Source organism: Rousettus aegyptiacus, unplaced genomic scaffold (genome assembly GCF_014176215.1).
Source record: "Rousettus aegyptiacus isolate mRouAeg1 unplaced genomic scaffold, mRouAeg1.p scaffold_m13_p_4, whole genome shotgun sequence".
Taxonomy (NCBI): domain Eukaryota; kingdom Metazoa; phylum Chordata; class Mammalia; order Chiroptera; family Pteropodidae; genus Rousettus; species Rousettus aegyptiacus.
In genome coordinates this window covers 133002955-133029115 of record NW_023416307.1, presented here as the reverse complement: position 1 = coordinate 133029115, position 26161 = coordinate 133002955, and the positions used below count along the sequence as shown (strand labels likewise).

The 26161-nt window shown below is 40.5% G+C and overlaps 1 protein-coding gene across 3 annotated transcripts in view; it reads right to left on the bottom strand.

The window, feature by feature from the left end:
- The window catches only part of OXNAD1 (oxidoreductase NAD binding domain containing 1), a 34784-nt gene continuing 8623 nt past the window's right edge, over window positions 1-26161 (bottom strand). For all 3 annotated transcript variants that reach the window (XR_001596317.2, XM_016140223.2, XM_016140224.2), the window contains 5 exons: window positions 16080-16186; window positions 8438-8579; window positions 2116-2358; window positions 1238-1346; window positions 1-582 (listed from right to left, as the gene is read on the bottom strand). Coding sequence is in view for 2 of the 3 variants with exons in the window: in XM_016140223.2 (XP_015995709.2) it covers window positions 428-582; window positions 1238-1346; window positions 2116-2358; window positions 8438-8579; window positions 16080-16186 (756 nt within the window). In the remaining variant the exon portion in view is untranslated. The remainder of the gene's footprint in view (window positions 583-1237; window positions 1347-2115; window positions 2359-8437; window positions 8580-16079; window positions 16187-26161) is intronic.

Genomic DNA, 26161 nt, shown 5'->3' with positions numbered 1-26161 from the left:
TGTGTTTAAATTACAAGTTTATTGAAAATGAGATATATAGACTGCTGTCAAATAATTTAAAGATAGCCTACATTTCACACACAAAACTATATTTTCGTATGATTAAATGTAAGTATCTGTCTTTTTTTCCCTCAGAGGAAAGAAAATCTACATTGACCAATTCAAGGCACATCATGAGATAATCAAACAGTTATTAATAAAAGAAAATCAATACAATAAAAAAGTTTAATCGATGAAGTCTTTGCAAAAAGTTTATTATTTAAGTCTCTCAGCTGGGTTTTCTGTTACTCTCCAGTGGGTCACTTAGTTCACAGTCTTGCAAAACAAGGCTGAGTAGAAGTAAATTCATCTTCTCACAAATCATGTACTACTTGTTACTGTCCTGAGTGGATCTCACAGCATTCTCTTTTCTACCTTTGCCCACTCCCTACCACCATTTCTCAAAGCAAATGTGTTCTTTGGGAACATGGCTGTTTTCCAGTTGCTTGGAGAAAAAGTCTGTCATCGGAGGTGGGCCGCAAATATAGAACAAAGTCTCTTTTGAAATATGATCTCTAATCTCCTTCTCCGTTATTCTTCCTTCTACCAAGAAACAGAATAAATGCCAAATTAAGCCAGACATGTTTGTATTGAAATGTGGAAAGACTAATCACAACTCAGCAACAGTGTTTATTTTCAGTAACTCAAACTTAGTGACTCAGGTCTTAAGTCACTCACACGACGGCTCCCGTTGGCATGTGGGACCAGACCCAGCAGAGTGCACCTTCTGTTTTCCTAAACTTATGGCAAGTGGAGTGGGACACTAATCATGTTGCCTTCTGGCAGTGCCAGTTAACTTACTGACTCTGGTAGAGATTCAAAACTGCCTTCAGCAAAGAAACTTTTGTGAAAAACCCTTCCAGGCAGGGGAAACCACAAGTAATTTAAATTACCATTAATGGCATTGATCAGTCAAAGCTGGAATATAAATTCTTTGTATGCATACTACAGTGATGATGCAAAGGTCCCCTAAAAAATGTGAAAATCAATTTTTAATATGGGCGACAGGAAACCTGTATAAAATAAGTAAATCCAACTGAATCTCTCCTTATTTTTTCATGATGAATCGCCTCTCAATTCCCCAGGTAGTGACATGCCCAGCCAGCAACTCCCAACAATAAAGCATCGACACTCAACCAACTGGTATGTCCATCAAATAACTGTGTGGAGATAGTCAAAATATCTTTAGGGGACTCACCCGTGATGTATGGCTTGAGTTCTGCACTGATTTGTGTAGTCTGTTTTGTAACGTGCAAACTGCATGCAATCTTCTCAGGAAATTCATTTACTAAATCGAGGATATTTTTCTGGAATGTCAAACATATTTGGTCACACTACAATTTAAAAAAATCAAAACAGATGTGTACAACCACTGACGCCGAACCTCGCCTCCCATTCTGCGCACGTCTGCGGCTCTCACTCTCCACTTAGAGAGATATTGTTTGCAGCCTAGCAGGCCAGAGCATTCAGAGTACAGAGGGCTATTTGGCTTTAATTGAAATCTGAATATGCTAACAAGCATGTTACTAACTCTCCGGGAGTTTTCTCTTTTCCCTTTTTCTCAAGCCTTGGCAATTAAGCAGCGGTTTCACTGACCACAGTTGTGTCTTTTAGCTGTTTCTGTTCTTTTGTTCATCCTTGCAGCTGCAGAGCAATCCAGAGTGAAAGCCTTCTCCATCGAGCGTACTCGGTTTCAACAGATGCGACCGGTGGGGGTTTCATTTACCCAGACGGATCCAAACTGTGGCCATCTCACCCGCCCTCGTGATTCGAGCGCCCGTGCAGGTCGCTTGACTCTGGAGTCTCAGGGCCATGGAGACTCCAATGTTGATCCACCTCCAGACTGAAGCCCACCCGCCCTGCCCTGTCACGCCACCGGGAGCCTCCTCAACACCAGCTATTTTAACTGTCCTGGGTAAGACGTGGTGATTAATTCCCATTTAAACATGACTAAGCCTGGTCAGGTTTCTTGTTTTAACTGTTACAGAGAAGACAACTGAGAGGAAAGTTCCATGAACAGTTATGATAACATGAGTTTGTTCACAGCAAGCTGTGAAACATACATCTCCCCCTTACCTTAAACAGGAGTTCACTGGTGTTTTTTGCACTGTAGAATAATTTTATTGTTCCGATCTCGTATCCACTTCCTTTGTTTGCCCGTTCTCTGTGGAGATCTGCCGAGTGCCGCAGGATGGAAAGCAGAGGGTTAATTCCGACTCCTCCTGCAATCAACACGAGGTTTCTGGAGACATCTGAAGGCTCAGGGTCGAAGAAGAACTCTCCTCCCACTCTCACGGCCACTTCAGAGTCAAGTGTACACTAAGGAAGAAAGAAAAGACCCTTTAGTCCTTTGTAGCTCAGGTCTTAAATCAAATCTTCTTATTTAATAAAACTGACGGTGTCTACCTCCTGCATTTTTATCAGTATTTAGGACTATTTCTGCAGCTTGCTCTCAAGTTTCCCAGGGCCCTGTGAACTGACTCCACTTGTCCATTATACAGGCCACTTGCCGCTCTGCCTTTGTGATCCATACTGCACAGCCACTCCGGTACTGAGGAAAGGAAACTCGAGTAATTTTGTCATTTGTTAACTTCTTAGGTGAGGAACTGGGCTGTGGAAAGAGGCACTGGACTCGGGGGACAGCTCTGAAGCGTGAGTTTCCTTTTCTGAGTGGCGCTCCTGTTCCGATCAAAGCCATGGAATAGGAGGGGCAGGACGGGGCAAGTGTCACTAACTGCGGCTGCCCTGGCCTCACGGGGGCTGAGGAGTGTGGGTACTGAGGGCTTCCTCCTGGTTACCAGCAAGGCACAGCCAGACCGACTCCACAGACGGAGGCCAGCACTGCAGCACGTTCAGTACTTTTCGTGCCTTCCTGGAGCAGGGACAGGAGACTGATACTTCACACTAGGGGGTGAGTACCACGTACTCTAGGCGGTGAGTACCACCTACGCGAGGGGGTGAGTACCACATACTACAGGGGGTACTACACAAAGCACCTGCTACTTGGTGAGGTCACTTACACCAGAAATACCATCAGAGTTGAATGCACTGGTTCTCCATGGAGGTGATACTGCCCGAGGGGGCTGTTTTGGAAACTTGTGGTGACACTTCTCTATTATCACAGTGATATGCAGAACCCAACTAACATTCAGAAGGCAGGGCCAGAGATGCTAGATGTCCTGTGACGTTAGCATTGTCCAGGAGCTGGCTCCTACTAAGCTGATGGTTAAATCTGCAGGAATTTTGTGAGCGAGCATCTATCAGCAGCTTGAAATCAGCCACTTTGGCATTATTTACAGCACAGAAATCAGCAAATGCTGCAGATCAGGGCTTGTCTTACCCAGAGAGCTGGTGTAGCAGTATACCACTAACTGCGATGCACAGGACTTCCCTGCACGGACTGCTCTCTGACCCATGAGACATACATGTAGCTGACAACAACTGTTCCGTAATGATCTGAAACTAGACCCTCATCTTACCAAAAAAAAAAAAAAAAAAAAAACCAGGGTATTTTTTGCACAAACTTAACACAGCTGAGTTTTCCAGAAGGTAACTACCATGCAGACTGTACTCGTTGTGCTCAGAACTTTACCACACATGTATGCTCTTCTGGGAAACCACATCCCAGGTGGTAACATGTGTGCATGGTCCTTCTGTCACCATACGACCTGTAAGTACCACCCGCATCTGTAGACAGTATATTCATGGTGATTCCATGTTCTACTGACTACTTCATTCTATCTTCTAGTTTAGATATACCTAACCATTTATATATTGAAGTACATAGTCTTTGGTTATGAATCATTTTCCTTTATTTCTCCTTTGTATCCCACTTAAGAGAATTATGCTGCCTCTAAAAAAATGTTTGTGTTGATTACATTAACTCTGAATTTCATTTCAGGACAGTTCTAGAAAGGGGCCACTGGGTCAGACACAGTTGAAAACAACTAGTTTGGAGAAAAAATGTACTGATCTAGGAGCCAGAAGACTGAATTTTAATCCCAGCCCCTATGATATCCAGCAAGTCTCTTCCCTTCTCTGCCTCTGCTGCCGCATCTGGAAAACGGGTGCCAGCACCTGTCCTGCTCACCCCACAGGGCTGTGGTGGGCATCACATGACACACTGTGGGAGAAAACAGCCTGCTGGCATCCAGCTCCATAGAGGAGGGTATCTGGTCACTGTGGCTGTCCAGAAGAAAAGGTGTTGGGGTGCCCGCTTCCTTCTTCCTTGTCTCTAAAGAACAGAATCTAAGTATAGAGAAACTTAAATAAGAGCATGGGCTTGTTCCATTACACATTCTTGACATAAACCAACTAAACAAACTCCCTCCCAAAAAGTAATAATGTACCATGTGCTTTTCGAAGACCAAACCTTCAGCATTCACACCTTGGCACTTTGCATGGCAAACAGGCACTAAGTACTTTTGGACATGAATTTCATTTGGGGTTCTACATCTTAAAGAATAGTTAATCTTACAGAAAATCTAAGGAAAAATATGAAAATTATTTGAATTCACAAAATAGATCTTTTTTTTTTTTTTTTTTTTTTTTTTTTTGGTAAAGAACTGTTAAATAAACAGAAATCCTTTCTCTGAGGAGGGATAAACACATCTGAACTTAGCTATTTTAAATATGCAGATTTTCACATGACGGTGGTAAGTGGGTTTTCATTTTTGACAAAAGAAATTAGCAGCAAGGAGCATTCTGTTAGTAATAACTAAAATCTAGGCATCACTACACTGGCTACCAAAGTGCTTTAAAATGCTCCTTCTTTTCAAGTCTTGAAAATAGACTTTATGATACGAGAGGCTCTGCCTAACAATGATAATGGATTTCTTCTCTTTATGCCCTGCCTCCCCCGCTTGCTTGCCTGTACACTTCTTTATCTCTAAGAATCTAAGTGTAAAAGAGATTAAGAAATGTAAGAGAAATAAGTTTCTCCAGTGGTCATCTTCAGCATGCTTAGGAATGACAGCAATGAAAGCCTTTAGGTTATTGTTTTCAGAAGCCACAGTATTTTCAACCCTAAAATTGACAAGATAACACGCCCCAGGGGAAAGATAATACTCAAGAAGCCTGTGTCTCCTTAGTGACAAAATAATCTCCAGTAGATCTATCTTCTAATTTGCAGCATCTGGAAAAAAATCAAAAGCCATCCTTGTCTTTTGTTGATCAATAAAAACCGCTAGGGTAGTATGAACACAAAAAGTATTGTACACTATAATATGGAAGCAAGTTAAAAGATATTACCTTCAGTTACATAGCAATGTATCTAATTTAGGTATAGATTTTCTACTTATAAAACAACTTGTCCACAGCAACTGGAGCAGGAACACAATACCTGTCTAGAACCCTTTCCTCTGCCAGGAGCTTGAGCCAAAGCAGATAAAACAAAGGAAGCCATTTATGGCACTTTATCCCACATCCCAACGGAGCAGCCTGCTGCCACCCAGACATACGCATGCCTCCATTGTCCACTCTAATAGTTTAATAAGACAATTCCTCAGGAGGACTACAGCCACCTGAGAAGGTTCCAAGAAAAACCTGACTTCATAAAGGCTGTTTGCAACTCCCACTGGGCAGAGTGGAGCAGGCACTACAATTAGGATGTGCATTCAAGCAATGCTACTTGGAAATTTTCTACAGTTCCTTCACTGAAATGCCAATGAGGCATGAAACCAAGCAGGGAGCTATGGACCAGGACCAGGTCAGGTCACATGGGAGGCCGACAAATGGAGGAGCTCATGGAACTAGGAGCTGGGATGGCTAAGCTCATTCTGACAGTGAGTGCAGGGCATGTGAACACCTTGCTGGTGCCGGCAGCATATTTTAGAGACTCAGGATGTAGCCTAGAGAGAGTAATGGGTGAAAAATCCAAAGAAAACCTAAAAAGGAATGATGCATCTAAAAGCACACCAAAGGAAGAACTTAGAGGTCGGAAGATAAAAATGTGACAGGATACATTTACAATGGAAATGTTAAGGCAAGCAGCTAAGGGTTATTCCGAACAGACACAACTTGACATGTAAACCAAAAGCAGAACATACTTTTTTTTTTTGATGTATCCATATATTTAAAAATCCTTTTTTAAAAAAATTACAATAAAACTTTCTTTTGTGCATAGTTCTATGAATTCTAACGGATACATGAATCTGTGTAACTACCAACCATGAGAATCAAGATATAAGTTTCTTACCCCCAAAAAAATCCCTTGTGCTACCCTTTTATACTTACACCCTTCCCCACCCCAATACCTGCCAGCCACTGATCTATTTTCCATCATTGTATTTTTGTCTTCCAGAATGTGACATAAGTGGGATTATATAGCACGTAACCTTTGAGACTGCCTTCTTTCATTCAACATAATGCCTCTGAGATTCACCCAAAGTGTTGGATGTCATTAATAAATAGTCCATCTGTTTTTATTGCTGAATAACAATACGTTGTGTGAATGTGTTGTTTATACATTCACCTACTGAGGGACGCTTGGGGTATTTCCAATTTTTGATAATTAGAACTAGAACCACTACAAACATTCACATACAGGTTTTAATATGAACAGAGCTTTCATGTCTGTGGAACTGCTGGGTCTTATGGTAAGTGTATATGTAATTTCACATGAAACTTCCGGAATGGCTGAAGTATCTTGCATTCCTGTCAGCAATACAAGTGAGTTCCAGTTGCTCCCCAACCTTGTTGGCACTTGGTATTGTCAATATTTTTAATTTTAGTCATTCTAATAGGTCTGTAGAGATATCCCACTACATATGGTTTTACTCTGCATTTCCCTAATGGTTAACGTTATAAGATGTTAAACATCTTTTCATTGCTTATTTGCCACCTTTATATCCTTTTTAGTGAAGTGTCTATTCGACCCTTTGGCCATTTTAAAATTGTTCGTTGTTTTCTTTTTGCTGATTTTTTGAGAATTCTTTATATATTCTGGATACAAGTCCTTTGTTGGATATCTAATTTGTAAATACTTTCTCCTAGTCTGTAGCTTGTTTTCTTAAATTCTGTTAATAGTGTCTTTTGCAGAAAAAAAACTTTTATTTTTGATTAAGTCCTAGACATCAGTCTTTTATGGATCTTGCTTTTGGTATCATATCTAAGAACTGTTTGCCTACCCTCAAGTTCAGAATATTTTCTGTTTTCTTCTAAAATTTTTTATAGTTTCATGTTTTATACTTAGATCTAAAACCTATTTTGAGTTAATCTTGACTATAAAGTATGAGATTTAGGTCAAGTTTTATTTATTTTTTTTTTTGCATATGGATAAACAATTGTTCCAACACTAGTTATTGAAAAAGTTATCCTTTCAACATTGAATTTCTTTAGCACCTTTGTCAAAAATCAAATGGCTACATGGGTGCCAGTCTATCTCTGAGCTCTTTATTCTGTTCCATCGATCTGTATTGTCTATCCCTTTACCAAAACCACATTGTTCTGATTATGTAGCTTTATTTTAACCTTAAATTTGAATTTTGTGATTCTTTCCACTTTAGTCTTCTTTTTCAAAATTATTTCACCTATTTGAGTTCCTCTGCTCTTCCATGTAAATTCGAAAATCAGTTTATCTATATAGATCTACAATATCTGTACTGGTATATTCCTTTTTGGTAAAGGGGAAAAGAAAATGCCTGGGATGGGATCAGTTGCTGGTAAATAAAGTAGACACACTCTAGAAGTAAAGCGGATGGCAATAAAAAAGAAAGAAAGAAATGGGTCAAAACCTAAGAAGACAATAACTGATCTGCTCCGAGTTCATTCTTTGCTATCGGACTTCTAGTAGGGAATCAACGGGCAGCTTATGTAGGATTGTGTTTGAGCCCCATGAGGAAGCATGGGTTATTAGCAGCAAATGTAGATTCCCTCTCAGAATCCCATGTGAAGAACTCTCTAGAGACTAAAATGAAGAGGCAGTGGCACCACAGGATTAGCACTGGCTCAGCTCTGGGCATGAGTAATATATAATCAGAGACTGTTTCTCCTCCAAATAGTAACAGAATGATAGTTTAATGCCCTTAATTTAGGACGGTTAGGACAAAATAATCTGATTTGTAGATTTACCAATTACAAGATGTACAAAGAGCCAATTTTCAAAAAACTTACATATAAAGTTGAATGTTTTACTCCTCAAGTAGTATTCAACTGAATGGAGTTTGGTGACCCAGAAGATATTTCCAGACCCCTAAGTATCTTTGAGTCAGCCTTAATGCATCAAAAAGATTCTGCTCCCCTGACCTTTTAGAGTCTGAATTCTTGGAATAAGGGGCTTTCTGTGAACATGTACCCTTTTCACTCAAGCCTAGATTTCTTAGATTAAGTGATCTGAACACAAATTTTCTGGGAAGTAGAGATGTTCTAACCTTTTAAGTTTAAACACAGGTTTGCTCACCTGATTGTGAATCCAGAGAGCAGGAGGGTGGTTTGTATATTTCACTGCCAATTCTATCATCCTCTCTTGTTCTAGCAGTCTGGGGCTAGAGCATATTGAGAACCCACCAACCACAGAGACTCCTGGGATAAAGAAATCAATCCTAAAAGGAAAGGCAAATAAATTATTACTGTTGAAGCAATTTAAAAAGTGAGTAACAAGGTAAACAAAACTGACAAACTTAACTAGACTAAGTAAAAAAGAGAAAAGATAAAATTACTAAATTCAAGAATGAAAGAGGGGACATCATCACCAGCCTTACAAAAATAAAAGATTAAAAGGAATTCTATGAACAACAGTTTGACAAAAAAATTAGATTACTTTGATGAAATGGACAAATTCCCAGAAAGATGCAAACTACGAAATTGGACTTAAGAAGAAACAGAAAATCTGACAGACCCATAACAAGTAAATGAATTAAATTAGTAATTTTAAAACTTCCCACAAAGAAAAGAATAGGTTCAGGTGACATCACCCGTGAATACTACCAAACATTTAAAGAATACTAATCTTTCATAAACTTTTCCCCCCAAAACAGTAAAGACTTCCCGACTCATTCTATGAGGCCAGTATTGCTACTACCTTGCTATAAAAACCAGAGAAAGATACCACATGAAAAGAAACTATAAATCAATGGCCCTTGTGAATACAGATGCAAAAATTCCAGAAATATAAGGTGGGTTTAATATCTGAGAATCAATCAATGGAATACACCAACTAGTAGAATAAAGGACAGAACACACATGATCAATATATGCAGAAAAGGCATCTGATAAAATTCAACACCTTTACATAATAAAAATGCTCAACAAATGAGGACTAAATGGGAACTTCCTCGACCTGACAAAGGCCATTTACAAAATATCCACAGCTAACATCATATTTAATGGTGAAAGGCTTAGAGTCCCCTACTCCAAGAACAGAAACAAGACAAGGATGTCTGTTCCTACCACCTCTATCTACACTGTGTTAGAGGCTCTAACCAAGACAATTAAATAAAAAAATAAAATAAAAGGCATCCAGATTCGAGAGAAAGAGGTTACAGATGACATGATACTGTATATAGAAAATCCTAAGGAACTGACTGTAAAGATATTAGACTGATTAACAAGTGAAATAAGGTTGCAGAATACAAGGTCAATAACAAAAACCAATTGTATTTCTATATACTAGTAATGAACAATCTAAATATGAAATTAAGGAAAATAATTCTATTTGTAATAGCATAAAAAGAATAAATTAATTGAGAATAAATTTAGCAAAAGAAGCATAAGATGTGGACAATAAAAACCACAAAACTCTATTGAAAAAATATGAATGATTTAAATAAACAAAGATAAATCATGACCATGAATTGGGAGACTTAATACTGTTAAGACAGCAATACTCCCAAAATTGATCTCCAGATTCAATGCACTATGTATCAAAATCCAGCTGGTTTCTTTGCAGAAATTTACAAGTTGATCATAAAATTAATATGGAAATTCAAGGAACCCAAATCATCAAAAACAATCCTGAAAAAAAAAAAAAACAAATTTGGAGGACACACACCTTCTGATTTCAAAACCTACTATCAAGGTACAGTGATGGACACTGTGGAACTGGCATAAAAATAGGCCTACGGATCAGTGAAAAAGAATTGAGAGTCTGGAAACAAATGCTCAAATGTATGGCCAGTTGATTTTCAACAAGGATAACAACACAGTTCAATGAAAAGTCTTTTCAACAAATGGTGCTCGGGCAACTGAATATCTACATGTAAAAAGAATGAAGTTTGACCCCTACCTCACACCATATACAAAAATTAACTTAAAATGGATCACAGACATAAATGTAAAAGCTAAAATTATAAGCTCTTAGAAGACTTACACAAGAGTAACTCTTCATGGCAACGACGCCAAAACACAAGGATCAAAAAAATAAATAAACTAGACTGCATCAAAATTAAAAACTTTCTGCTACAAATGATACCATCATGAGAGTTAAAAGACAACCAACAGACTGAGAAAGTATTTTCAAATCATATATCTGATAAGAAACTTGTATATAGAATATATAAAGAACTCTTACAACTCAGTAATAAAAAAAAAACTCAAAAAAAGTGGGCAAAGGATTTGAATAAAACATATCTTCAAAGACAATATATATGGCTAATAAACACATGAAAAGATGTTCAACATTGTATGTTATTAGGGAAGTGCAAATCAAAATCACAATGAGTTATCACTTCACACACACTGGAATGAATGGCTAATCAAAAAGACAATAGCGAGTGTTTGGGAGGATCTACAGGAATTGGAACCCTTATACATGGTGGTAGGATTGTAAAATGGCACGGCCACTTTGGAAAAGTTTGGCAGTGCCTGAAAAGCTTAAACAGAGTTACCGTATGACCCACAACTCCACTCAGTGAGGACGATCTTTATCACACTTTTAAATTCACAAAATATACCCAAGAGAAATGAAAATATATGTTCACACAAACACTTGCACACAAATGTTCATAGTAGCATTATTGATAATAGCCTAAAAGTGAAAATCTAAATGTTTATCAACTGATGACTGTATAAACAAAATGTGGTATAGCCACATCATGGAATAAAGTAGTAACACATACTACAACATATGGACACTGAAATCATGTTAAGAGAAAGAAGCCAGCCACAGAAAAGACTACATACTGTATAAATCCACTGATTTATTTCTTCTAACCACACTCCTAAAGTCCAGAACTCTTGTAAAAGTTTCAAGCCTTCAATAGTTCTATGCCACGGAAACTCTTTTTTGGTGAAAATTCTAGGAAGTGCAATAAATCTAGTAACATACACCAAGGAAAGAAATTTGTGAGAAACTGGGACCACAAAAAATTCTCATCCTAGTGTCCAGGAAACACAAACATCTAATCTAGATGTTAATTCACCACCAAAGAGAAAAAGTATCATTTTCCTCAGTTGTTTTCCTACTAGCAGGCTTACATGAAAAGCACACAATGTTCTCTATTGATTTGATCTATGACCTTGAAAGATGTTCTCTTTTGATCTATGACCTTAAAGATCTGGCCTTTTTTGGGGGAGGCGGGGGGGATTAAAATAAATAAATAAATAAATAAATAAATAAATAAATAAATATAAATAAATAAATAAATAGATAGATAGATAGATAAATAAATAAATAAATAAATAAAGCTGTTCTGTGCTGGAATTGCTCCAGAAAAGGTCCCTAGGCTACTTTCACCTATATTTCCTTGACTTTTTCCATGAATACCTTAATTTCACTTTTGTTGCAGGCAAGATACAAATTTTAAAAGATTATAGTTAACATTTTATTAACACAATTGCTATATGCTTTTAGAGAGGAGTTCTAATAGTATCTCCAGTGTTCATGATTAAAAAAAAACCAATGAGCTACTTTTGCTGCTTCATCTCCTGAACTATAGTGCCCTCTGCTGCTTGATGCTGATAAAGACCATTTTCAGGTGAGTGAAAGAGAATCCCTCTTCTCTAGAAACTTTAGAAAGATACCCTTAGGAAAAAAAGACTCCTTCATTAAATGCTATGGGATTTGAATGACATAAAAACTACATCTGAATGAATTTAAGGAAATATGCACAATACATATTTAATAAAACATCTGTCCAAGAAAGAATTGTACACACACGCGTGCCTTTAAAAATGCCCTTTGCAGGATTAGCACTCTTGGAGCCAACAGCTGAGACAACTACTGCACCTCCAGATGCATAAGTATATGAAGAACTGAGAGAAACAGCCTAATCCTGCGGTGAAGGGCACATACCCATATCCAGCTGTGACACACGAGGTAGCCTTGTCCTGCCCACTGACGCAGCCCAATGCCCAGCACACAGCATGCACGCGAACGGTGGCTGAATGACGATGCTTTATTTACTATGAGATCCCAAAAGTCCTCAGTTCTCAGCTCTAGCACTCGGAGCCCTTCGTTCACACCTCGTGCAAACACTATAGACGGCACCTGCCTACAATGTATAGGGACTGTGGCTCCTGTTAGAAATAAAGGTTGCAAGTAGGTCTTGGTCCCGGCCATCAATAAACTCATCATAATGGGAGAAAAATTAACAAATAAATACAATTAAATGGGCCACAACAAAATCTGCTTGGCAAAAGAGAGAAAATGCTCATCATTTGAGATCTGTCTAGAAGTACCTATACTGTACCTAGGAGAGATTTCTTCTTAGCTCCAACATATGTGATACTGATTTTACCAGGAAAATATTAATAAAGCCATTGTTTTATTTAAAAAAAAATTGCTGGGGGGTCAGTTATGGGTAGTAGGAAGGACAGCAGAGGAAGAAGTCGTCAATTTTACCAAGGGTAGAAGAACTAAGAAAGACTTCGCAGAGGAGTCTTAAATACACACAGAACTCACCAGACAAGCAGTGGAGGAGGACACAATCTGAACAATGACATCGACGAATGTAGCACTTTCTACATGTGGTCATGTGTGAGTCAGGGCTGCCGAACACAGCTGTGTAGGTTGTATTGTGTCTACAATGCAGCAGCCATGCTAGAGGCTAGGGGTAGAGTCTTATTTCTCTAATTTTGCTCCTCTAATCTGTTTCTTCTTGGTGTCCTCCTCCTCTCGGTACAGCCCAGTCACCTTCAAGCATAAAAACTTACATTATCTTGTACAAAGTCAGAGATACACCATTCTCTCTCCAAACCCCTTTGCCTTTGCTCCCTTCCGGTGATGTCCTGTGCACAGCCCCCATGTGGAGCCCCCATGTGGAGCACGCAGCACGAGGGGCATCGTAAGAGCGGAGACGCGCGCTCAGCCACTCCTACGTAGCCTGCTGCTCTTCCAACCAACAGCGTCACTGCAGGAGAACTAGCCGAGGAACTAAGAATTGGAATCTGGACCCTGGGCCTCACCGGCACAAATGATCTGACTGACCGGGTGAAACACTGGCTGGAACAAAAACAAAAGGAAACTAATAAAGTTAAACATCGGGGACTGTGCTAAGTGTCTGACATTTCCCAAGACATATGAATATCATTCTGCTTTCTTTAAAGACACAGAAACCGAAACCCAGAGAAAGACAGAAAATGCCTATGCCACAGGGCAGACAGAAAAGCAAACATGTGAGCTGGGCAGTCTCCAGAGCACTAGGAGTGTGATACAGCCTCCCTCAGAGGAAGGGCCTGGCCCACAGCAGTGAGCACCACACGTAACACTGAATCTGACAACTCTGGACACTCATACACCGCATGAGGACTGTGGGTGGCACACTCTGGCCCCAAGAGGGAGTCCCAATCTTTCTGTCCTCGGGAAGGAGGAATTCTGAGAAAGTCAAGGGCAGGACTCGCCAAAGAGTTAGGGGCTAAGTGGTGGAACTACTGGCGAGAGAAGCCCAAAAGGTTTAGCCCTGCTCATGAGAGAGACGGTTTTGAGGCCGTTTCTTCTCTCTGGATTGGATTACTTGAGATCTTGGAACTGGTTTCCTTGTACAGGAACCAGTCCCCTCGGGAGGGCCCAGTAAGAACACGGTGCCTCTGGTCTATGTCAAAGGTGTCCACCTGGGATCTGTGACCAAAGCTCCAGAGCACTGAGGCAGGTCTGAGGTCTCCCTGTCACCCTTTAGCAGGTGTCAGAGGATTCAGAGATGTGGGATCATGGCCCAGACATAGGCCCAACAGGAAAGATAAACCCAAAAGCAATCTTCCCCCTCATAAGCAGCAGTCCTCTCTGATAACCCTGACTACACAGACGGCATGGCAGCCACATCCACTCTCTGATCCTTGCCCCCTCCCCAAAGTGCCACACAAGGTTACTACCAGGATGATGATCTAAGGGAGCCTACAGTGCAAGCCGTCCCAGCAACCGCACTGAAGGTGTGGATGCCACCAACCTAAGCAAATGCCCATTCTATCACCACGTCAAGTGTCCAAAGGAACTCACAGCCCCTAGAGCCATGCAATAAGTCAGTGCTAAGGGAGTAATCTTTAAAAAAAAAAAAAAAAAAAAGGTCCACAAGCCAGGAATGAGTGCCGATGGGACACCTGGCAGGGGAAAGGGCACCCCTATCCAGCCGGAGATGACCACCCCCATGCCTGCCCTCTGAAGCAGGAGTCTGCCAGAGGCACACACTAAAGCCAGTCCTAACGTCAGTGATGCAACTAAATCCATTCACTGATACAGGATATGTAACACCCAACAGTGAATAATTTTATCCTGAGGATCACAATAGGACCCTATTTCTATATCTACCACTAGAGAAATGATGTTTCTCTCATCAGCTAACTACAGTTTGTAAGTGCTAATACACTTGCAGGCACACCATAGCAGCAGCATTATAAACTAGTGCGCAGGCTTTTTCTAGTCAGGAGACAGGGTGTTGGCATGATTCGGAGTTGAAGGCACAGAGACAATGCTGTGCACAGGACACAAACAGTCCCACAGCAGGAAAATACGGAAAGACAGATCACTACAATTAAAGTTCCTACTTTTCAATGTAATAACTGCTAAACTATTTTCGAAGGGTAAAAATGTTGCCCAACCCCCCCAAAAAAACAGCCCAAATGAATTTAATATGTATCACTGAACATGTGCAAAGATTGCAGTAAATTGCTTCACAAACATAAATTATTGCAATCAGCATCTTGTTTTCTAGTTCTAAATTCAAAGGCAAACTATTAACACAAGACTGCTAACTCTTGCTATTATCACACTTGCTATTATCACACATCCTCCTTCTAACAAAACCACATTTCCAGATGGACTGCCAAATTTAGTCAAGTGACTCCTAAGAAATACTACCGAGATTGACATGCCAGAAATTCATTTAAAAATGAATGCTTTATTTAAATAAAGGAAACATACACCCAAACACACCTTTCCTAAGGAAATACAAGTTGCTTTATTTACAATTCAGCCTGAATTTCAGCTCAGTTGAGGCCATTCCCAGGAACAGTGGGACACCTGGGCTGTTACGCTATCAGCATACTGACCAGTCCACAGAGAATGGAGTGGACTCATGAGTGGGTGTGGGCTGGGCCTGACTGGGGGCTCCTAATGATAAATTCAGCACCAATAATAAACTCAACCCAGATAAAATAGGAGTGATGCAGGAATTCAGTTGGTAGTTTAGTTAGCTCTGTGATATCACTGGTTATTATTCTCAGACTGCTGTGTTTATTTTGTATTCCACATAAAGAAGACTCATTTTTGAAAACGTATCAATACCCGGCAACTCATAATTCTAGCAGATTAGATTACTGCAGTGCATTCTATAAGCAACCATTCTTGCAGAGCAAAATTATCAGAGTTGTGAGCTCCATGGACCAGAATTAGATGCTTTGTTTCAATCTGGAAAACTCAAGGCAGCAATTTTCATATATAACTAAGAGAGTCACGGGCTAAAAACCGAGGTAAGCTCTGGGGCCAGGAAAGAAATCATATTCTCTGTGCCAAAAAAAAAAAAGGCTCCCCCTGAATGGAGATGGTCTAGAATTCTTACTCCTCGGGAGAAATAGCTGGCCACAGAAGCCCTTTCCAGAAAATAAAACAAGCTCTTCTATCTGATGGCACCTTCGTGAACACTCATGACACTTAGGAAACAAGAGCCACTTACCACTGGCCAGCTTTAAAAGAAAAATCCTTATCAGCAACAAGCAGGCAGAGCCTCTTCACAGACGGCGACTCATTGGCAGCTCCACACACCTTTGCTGCTGACACAACCTTGAGTCAAAAGATGAACCGTGGCTGAGGTTAGTGTGTACACATGCAAAGAACAAATTGCGGCTTTCTGGTAACTCAGGTATTATGAAGATGTGGTTTTTGAACATTGCAAAACAAGGTAAACCACACTCTGCTTTAAAAGTCTGCCTATCACCAGGTGAATGAATTTTAATTATCTTGTTTTTGAGAGACTTGCTAAAATATAAATTGACTTTTATTCTGCGTACCAAAATCATCTCAAAGGGACGATTTAACAAGCATTTATTTGTTGAGTGTCTGCCATGTGTCATGCACCAGGCTGGACACTCTGGGAAGGGCAATGGGATTTGGAGTCTGTTTGGCTTCTCAATCCTGTCAGTTTGGCTTCTAAATCCTGTCAGTACTACAGCCTCGAAGTGAGGCCCACCATTAGCTGTGAGTCTGTGTTTGTTCTGAACCTGCGAGAAATCCATGACAAGCAAATTTCAGAAGTGAAAATAGTAACCACTTAGAAACTTTATTTTCATAATTTTAGAGTAAATTGTGTGCCTGTTGAATCTAATAATAGAAAGCAGGTTTGTACTCCTTAAGTCTTTGTTTTTTTAACTTATTTTTTATAATCCCTTTTTAATTATATTTTACAAAATATAAATGGTCTACAACCTTAAAACAAAAGCTCTTCACTACAGATAGTTTGAGGAGCACTATTCTAAACAATGTATCTGGTTTCCAGAAAATCCTAAAAAGGTCTGAGTTAGGTACTCTTCAGTCAAGTGCCAGCAACCCTCAAATTCAAAATGTCTCTATTTCCTTCATTCTGTTTCTTCTGTCTTTGGGTTTCTCTTTCTCCCTAAACCTGGGATATCTTCACAATGGGCAAAAAAAGACAGCATGACTCCTTCTTCAATGTCCTATTGCTGTTCGGCTCCACTTCCGGCAGCAAATCAAGAGCAGTAGCAGGTGATCAAAATACAGTCATTTTCCTTGGACGGTGTTACTGTCAGGGCTCCACCAAAGGGTGCCTTGAAAATCTGTTCAAGGTCAGTGACCCTTCTACCCTAACACTAGCTCATTCAGCCCCTTGTCTCCAATAGGATTAGGTCTAACCAAACTATCAGCGGGAAACATTCTTAACAATCCACCGGAGAATTCTCAGGATGGATGGTGGTCTCCCTCACCACTTCAAAATCTGTTAAAAATGTCTTTCTCTTACACCTATGAAGTCCCTTGGCTCTCTTTCTCTTTATTTTGCTAATCTTCTCTCTCTCCTCTCCCTGGGAGCAAGTGGGGTGATTTTCCTCCACTGACCTGCACTGCTGATGCTAGTCCTGCCTATCCTCTCTGAAACACTGCTTCATCGGCTCCTACCAGCCCTTTCCTTCATGTTCTTTCCCCCTCTAGACCTTCTGCTTCACCAGACGTGATATCCAACGCTGTTTGCCTGTCCTAAACAATACAGCGACAGAATAAAAGCAGCATAGTATGGCTATTAACAGCGTGGGCTCTATTTCTAGATCGCCTGCTATTTAATCCTGGCTCCGCAATGTACTTATCACCTGAGTGACTCTGGGCACGTTACCCTAGCCCGCCTCAGTTATAAAATGAGAATAACAACACCTATACTTCGGAGCTGCTGGGAGGATTAAACGATATAATATATGCAAAGCATTTATAACACTGCTGGCCCATAGTAAGCACATATTCATTATGTCAGATATATCTTATTGCATTAATTATAATGAATTTATCCTTATTGTTATTACCTTACATATTACACTTTTTCACTTACTATTGTACTTACCATCACATGAGTGTTGCCATGCAGGACCTCACAGACCCCCACGGGGACTGTTCTCATGGATGACAATGTCTTTGTAACACATTCTATCAATTACTTTGCTAAAACAAATTTAAAAGCCATACTGTCTTGAAGCTACTTTAGAAATTTGGCCTTTAATCCCTGCCTCTGATACTTCTTTATCTGATAGAATCTTCCCTTTTCCCTGATGTCCTCCATAACCATGGGTAACCTGGCCTCCGCTCTCCTACAACTTCTCCTTCCAAGGTTGGTGGATGTCTTCCTGAACAAATTCAATATCTGGTCTCAGTTCTCACACTCTCTGATCTCTCTGAACTTGATGCTTTTTACTTCTTTTCCATCCTGACGCATTTCCTCGCCTGGGAGACCCGACATTGAATGCTTCGGGTCCTCTCCTGCCCCTACGACCCGATCCTTCTTTACCATTCCTCCTCCCACTTCGTCGATGGGACTTTCTCTAATCGGCCTCACTCCTACTCCCTCTCCCACCTCAAGGCTGAGGCCCTCAAACATCCCGAAGCTCTAACCTCCCACCCCTAACTCATTAGGTTTTTTTTTGCTCATCACAGGCTCACATCTACATTCTTCTGTGAGTAACAAAAGCCAATGTCTGGGGAGCATTTATCTCAGGTGTACACCAGATGTTGAGTTAAACGTTTTATGTGCACTGATCCATTCAGCTAATATGAATAATTATATTATATTCCAAGACACAATACTGTCATCTCTATTCTGCAGATGAAGAAATGGAAGGGTTCAACAACTTGTTCAAGATGACTCAGGAACAGCTGAGTCAGGATCCAAACTTAGGTATGCTTGGCCCTTAATCACCTGATAGTCTTGTCCCAACAATAAACTCACTTATTTGTAGAACTAAATCCACCATATTAATTCAGACATTTCTTGAGCATGGTGTCCATGCTGCAGAGCATGATGCAGAGATGGAAAAGGCTACCCCTTACTGAAAGCCCCCTAAAATCAGCTGCTTTCCATCACCAGGATTTTAATTCCAGACCCATCTTGGACTCAGTAATGTCAAATCTATTTTCAATCAGTACATGAGCACATGGACACGCGCGCGCGCGCGCACGCACACACACACACACACACACAGAGTCTTTGGCTCTTCCAGGCATTACGTCCCTAACACAGCCAAGTTCCATAAACTCGGCTCATGTCTTTTCTGCCACTTGTACACCCGCCACCATCCTAAGCCAAAAAATTTTTCTTTTCACTTGAACTGCTGCCTTAGCCTCCTTGTCTCTCTCAAAGAAGCCAACAGGTGAATATTCCTAATGTTCTGACTTCACTGACTAACTCTCAAAAACCTTCAAGGGCTCTCCAACATTCAATTACCAAAGAAACAAACAAAACAAAATGAAAAAACATTAAAAGGCCTTTGTAATTCATTCCAGCTTAAGCTCCTCCTCAATCCCTGTGCTAGAGGTTTACCAGCCAAACTGAATAACTCGCTGGTCCTCAAAGGCACCTGACACTTGCCTGCCTCCCAAAATGCTGCCTAGGTCACTCAGCAGGTATCATACTCTCTCCATCCTGTGTAACAATCCCTCAACCACTATCCAGGCCTTGCTCAAACACTACCCACCTACCCTCCGCCTGAGGTCTTTCCTCTTCTCTCCACCCTTTCAACTCTACCCATAAAATATTTCAGCCTTTCTTATCATACTTAGCACATGTTAATGTAAATATAAATACTCATAAAAATGTCTTTTTGACAAGGAATCTTCTTTGTTTGCCACACATTCAATTTTAAATGTTATTACAAAGACAAGTAATAAGCATCATCAGAAGATTCTCCCTTACATTATTGCTCTCATTTTTTTTTGGTTTACAAAAAGACATGTTTATTTTTTAAACAATAGTTATTTTCTTTCAATATAATAATCTGTTAACAACAAAACAGAGAGCTAGATTATTTCATCTATGAGAGCTAACTGGCATCTGTCAGATTCATGAACCAAACTAGATACATAGCTTTAAAAACATCCCAAAGAGTCACCTGGTAGCAGAAAAGTCAACTTTCAAAACCACTGGAGGGAGGGGGGAGAGGAACACAGAATTTCAGCTGAAACATGTTTGCACTCTTCACAGTCAAATGCCAGTCTACGTGAAATAAAATCACCAAAATTGGCCAATGTCTAAATATAAAATTCAATGAAGAAGGGAAAAACGTTACACTTTCTATTGAAAAAGTCTTACTTTTACTTGGATTGTCTCTGACCAAAAATGTTCCCAGACGCTTTATGCTTATTGGCATCAATATAAACAGTAATATATACCTGTCACTATTTGTCCTAATAACCTGAGCAAAACTGCTAACTGGTGACACGAAATACCTTTAAAGACATGCCTCCCTCTGAACACTTCATTCTATTTAATTAATACAAATAATGTACACTATATAAAGGTTTCTAGCAATGTGGATTAAAAACATTAACAAAATCTTTTTGAAGGCCGCGTCTTTATTCTGAAGCTAGTTTCGAATGATTACGATCTGTAGTCATGGCCCTTGTATGCCATTCTTTCCTTACATTTACTGAATAAGTAAAACATGATGGAGAAACTTTATGATTTAACTTGTACTTGTTCTCATACTTAATGGATCAAAAGATTTCGCAACTGAAACCTCAGCTGGCCATGTCCTAAGTTAAAACATATGGCAGGAAATGAAGTTTTCCATAAAATAACATTTAGAGTCTTCTACTGTTCAATAAAATAACAATACATTTGCCAACCTTTTACTAGCACGCATTTTCAATGCTTTGACGAAGTCAGCATCTAAAAGGAAATTCCATCACACTGGTTTAAAAAGCAGGTTTTATGTAGGATATCTTGATGCTGCTGCAAAAGTCTCTGTACAGGAAATGGGTCTTTCTTTGGGAAACTTGACTGGCTTCCTCTGTTCATTCCCATTCATTCATTTGCTGGCTTAAAAATTTAAACAAAGCCAAGGTTAGAGATGACCTTAAGCAAAAGAGGGCACAGAGAATTTCAGAGTTGAAGGAAAATTTACTCATCATCAAAAATACCATTCTACACATAAGGACACCAAGGCCCAGAGACATTATTTAAATTAGGGCAGAGGACCAATCTGATGAGTAGGACCCTGACGAAAAGAAACTGGTTTTACTGAAGTGATTTCCTGACAAGGAAAGACCACGAAATCTGTCAACTGTACAACTTAAGTGGCCCATGCCCATCAACACTACATTCTGGCAAATGAACTTTCTTTGTTCCTACCAAAGGCTAACCTGTCCGCTGGGCCAACCTCCACTCTGCCTTCTCAGGTTTTCACTCGAGCAAGTATCACCCCTTCTCTCTCACACATCACCCCTTCTCCTCCCTCCACAAAAACATGTGTGCGCACTCAGACCTTCCACCTTGAATAACGGCAGCAGCAGCACCAAACACCTATATAGAGAGCTTACTGTGTTCCAGGTACTTTACATACCTTAATTCATTCGATCTTCACAAAAACCCTAAAAGGTAAGTATTACTATTATCCCTATTTTACATATGAGAAAACTTGAGGTCCCAGAGCTAGTAAGTGGCAGAGACTGGAATCCAGGCACTTGACCACTGTGCTTTAATGTTTCTCCAAATACCAAAAACAAAAAATCAAACAACTCCCCACCTCCCCCCAAAAATCCCCTCCCTTAACCCAGCTATTGCCCCATTTCTCTGCTCCCATTCACGTGAAAGGCTCTCAAGAGTGATACATGGTCCTGGCTCCACTTTCTTATCTCCCGTTCTCTCTCCAACACAATACAGTCAGGCTTTTACACTCAGCAATGTACTAAAGCCGGTCATTCTGGTCACCCACTCCCTGATTGGCTAAATCCAACGACAATCCAGCACGGGTGGCCCCTCCTTCCCTGAAACGTGTTTTCTCTTGGTTTCACCAGCACCCTGCTGACTCCCCTCTTGCCTCACTGTCTACTCGCTTAACCACTAAACGTCAACACACCCAGGCCTGAGGCCTGAGCCTTCTTCCCTTACTCTCTACACGGCTTAAACTTTTTTTATTTCCAGCAGTGAACTCCAAACTCATATATCCAACTGCCAATTTGAATTTCCTTTTCAAACAACACATCCAACACAGAACTCTCTTATCTCCCAAAGTTTCTTCCTTTTTATTATTATGAGAAATTTCGAACATATAAAACTAGTAAAAATAATATAATGAACCTCCATTGAACCCATGTTCCAGATTCAACAGTTAATGTAAGTTGATATAACTCATGGCTAATATTGTTTCATCTGTAACTCCATCCACTTCCCACCTCCCATCCCAGATTATTCCAAAACTGAGTTATTTCCCCTTCTCCAAACTTATTCTTCTCCACGTTAGCAAATATATGTCACCATCATCATCTATCCAGATTATTCAAATCCCAAAGCTAGAAATATCTGTTTCCTCTCCTCTCATTAATTGCACCTGTACCCTCAATCTGTGAACCCCACTAGCCCTACCTCCCTCCTAGATCCACCCAATGCTCTTCATCTCCACCACTACCATCCTACTCTAAACCACCATCACCTCTTCTGGGACTAGGTCAATAGCCTCCAATCTGGTGTCAAAGTACAACAACAACAACAACAAAAAACAGTGCTTTCCCAAGCAAATAGATGACCAATTTAAAATGTAAATCATATGTCATTTCCCTGCTTAAAGCCGTCCAACTCCTAATCCAAGCCCACAGCAGTTTATACAAGCTGGGCCCTGCCTACCTCTCATCCTACCACCTTCCCCTGAACATGCCGAGCTCCTTCCTGCCTCGAAGCCTTGGCTCTTGCCAGTCCCTCTGCCAGGAATGCTGTGCACCTGGCCGGCTCTTTTTCTTATTCAAGTCTCAGCTCAAATGTTACACACCCATTTACAATAGCACCCTGTCCCCAGGCTTTGCCCTGTTTTATTTCCTTCGTAGCGCACATCACATGTGACAGTCTCTGGCTCATCTGTACCACAGTAAGTTCCATGTACAGCAGGGACTTTACCTGCCTCATGCACTGCGGTGTCCCCTGCACCTATGACAGGGTTGGGCACAAAGTAGGCACTCAACACATGTCTGCTGATATTAAAATAAAATCCATTTCATTTGACTAGATTCCTAGAGGTAAAATGGAAAAAAGCCTTGCCTCTTAGATTACTCAATTTATTGAACGAAAGTATGTCACTGAAAAGCACTAACACTATACATTTTAGACATGAACAAATTAAGTTCTGGACATAGTTAAGCAGAAGTAGAGGCGGGTCCTCATTTTTCACAGCTCATATCTATACAGAACCATAGAGTACACTTGCATCATCACCTTATTGTCACTGCTGCTACTTTACAAAGTGACTCACCAGAGGTAGTACAGGTAATGTAAGCCACAGAGGTGAGATTGACACCTGTTGATGCTGCTCAAGGAAACATATTGAATGCCTATGGCATGTCAACACTGTGCTAGACACTGTGGCTACAGCACTGTTAAGCTGGGTCTTCCCCCAGGGGGACTCCCTCTTTGCAGGATGAGCTGTGTACCGAGGACCCCGAGGCCAGCTGCCAGGGCCATCAGACTGAACTTCCCTGGAAGTTTCTCCAAGAAACTGGGGCCCAGGGCCCAGGCCCTCTACATGCTCGCAGTTACGTCTAGGTGGTGGGTGCCTGAGGTTTCTCCCTAGCTCTCTCCGCTCAGCCAGAGTTGACAGTGCCATGATACTAGAAAGCCAAGCACTGCTTGTCCCAGATTCTCCAACCAACAGACTCTGACAATCAAAGCAAATCAGGTGTCCAACTACTGGGAAATGTTCCATATTAAAGAGATGCTCTCCTCTCCCACCAAGATGAAGATGGCCACTCCAGCATACACTCTTCCCAAAATGTGTAGGTGATAACAAACAGTAAACGTTAAACTCAGGATATGGGCCAGCTCTCCAGCCAAACAGCCCATCTCACTCAAACCTAGGCCTCAGAAAAACGAGTCCAGCAGTTTATCAGTCCTTAATAATCGGCACCGGGATCCACACGATCCCCAAAGGTCCCTGCCCCAGGAGCCCAGCCATTTGATTTGTTAGCTAACTACTGTGCTTCCTTTCTTCCGCCCAGTAACACCTAAGTGAAGTTTTGATTTGGAACGATGAAGAGGATACGTGAAATGTATTTTCCACTGTGTCGCTCAGTTAAACTTTATCTAAGTCGTGTCACATTTTTTTTTTTTGTAGTAGAAAAACCAACTTGATGTCAAAAATCTGAGTTCAAGACTGAATCCTCCACTTACTTGAACAAGTCTTTCAAACTTAGGCTGAAAATGTAATTTATTATCCAAAACAGGGTATTTTGAGAGTGAAAGTGGGTGCTATTGATAATTCTACCAGGACAAGCTAGGACTATCCAAGGCAAGTCAGGAAGCAGAGCCACCCTGTCTACATCTCTGAAGTCTTAACTTCATCATCTGTGAAATGGGGATAAGGACCCCTGTACTTCTCTCCCAGGGTGGTTGTGAGAATCAAGTAACAACTTATTACATCACCGAGTGTTTTATAAAGAAAAAGGTAACAATACACATGAGGCATCTGTAAGCACAGACTTCTAGAAGGGGCAAACTAGTACAACTGAAAAAGCATTAGCAGTTTTTCCAAAGTCAGTTAAATGCACAAAACCAGTTCCTTCTGATCAGAGTTCCACTAGAATCTAAGGTAAGGGATCTTATTTATCATTTTCAATGCTGTAACCCCAGGACCTGGCATATTTTCAAAGTATTGCATAAGAATTAGTAATTTAAAATATTCTTTCATTACCAAACTCTCTCATCAAATTGATGAATAGAGTACATCTTGCTCAGTGGGTCAGCCCTCTACAGGGACCAAGCACACAGTGACTCCGCCAATGAAATCTTAGTTTTACCTGAACAATCTTGCTGCACTACAGTATTTCTACTCTTACCTCCTTGACATTTCTGTTACCCAGACTGCTTATTCGTTGATCCCTAAGAAAAAAATGTGAGCGCAACACAGTCCAATGTCATTCAATTCAGAGCTCAGTTTACTGCATCAGCATGATCCCAAACTGGTTACATTTATTTACAGCCCTAAGTAAGAAGCATTAACATCATATCATGATCATTGAGTAAGTTCTCTAAAGGGAACCCAGTGCATAATAAGGAAAGGACATTTCTGGGTGGATGAGTGCTCCATTCTCTACCCACTCCGGAAGGGGCAGCAGGGTTCTTTGGCCTAAGAATCACAGACCTGGTCTGGAGCTTCCCTCTGGCCCTGGGAGAAGCCACTAGATAGCTCCTAGACTCTGCTTCGTCTTTTGCAAGATGAAGACGGAATCTTACCCTTAGGCTACTTCAGATTTTAACTGAAGAGCAAGTAGCAGGTGGGGAGTTTTGTAAAGTATATCTGCAATACAGACAAGACCATGAGGTGAGCCAGTTCTGTTACATCTCAACCTGAAGTGCTATTCATTTCAGCAAGTCCAAGGCTGAGCTTCTGCTCTATGGCCAGGAGCTTCCCTGTGGAAGGACTGGGGTGAGCCCCGATGACTTTATACCACTCAGGTAGTGGCCCCAGACATCATCTAGCTTTATTCAGCTCCTCCTAGCTCCCAGATCTTTTTCTCTTTAGGAAAGGAGTGGATATTAGTAACAGAAGAAAAAGATAAGAGTTGCAATTGGAAAACTCTTCCACCAAGGTAAGAGCATGGTTGGAATTAGCCCTGTAATTTTATGACTTCTGGGAATTAAAATCCTCAACTTTTCAATCACACTATTAAGAGTTTACATTAACATTCTGTGTAGTCTTCTTAAACTTGGCTCAAAATAACGCCCCCAAAAAGTCTCAATAATTTTGTCCTATAAAATTCAGAAATAGCTAATTCGGGGGTTGGCAAACTACAATCCACAGACCAAATCTGAACGTTTTGGTAAAGAACATATTATTGGAATCCAGCCACATTGATTTGTCTATGTGTTATCTATGGCTATTTTCACACTATAAAGGCAGAGTTTTGTAGTTAGAGCTAAGATAGACAGCATGGCTCATGAAGTCTAAAATACTATCTAGCCCCTTACAGAAAGTCTGCCAAATTCTGCACCAGTTCTACCCGCCTCAAAATATAATAGAAAAGAGTACAGTCTACAACTGTTAAACTTCTTTTTCTTAAAAA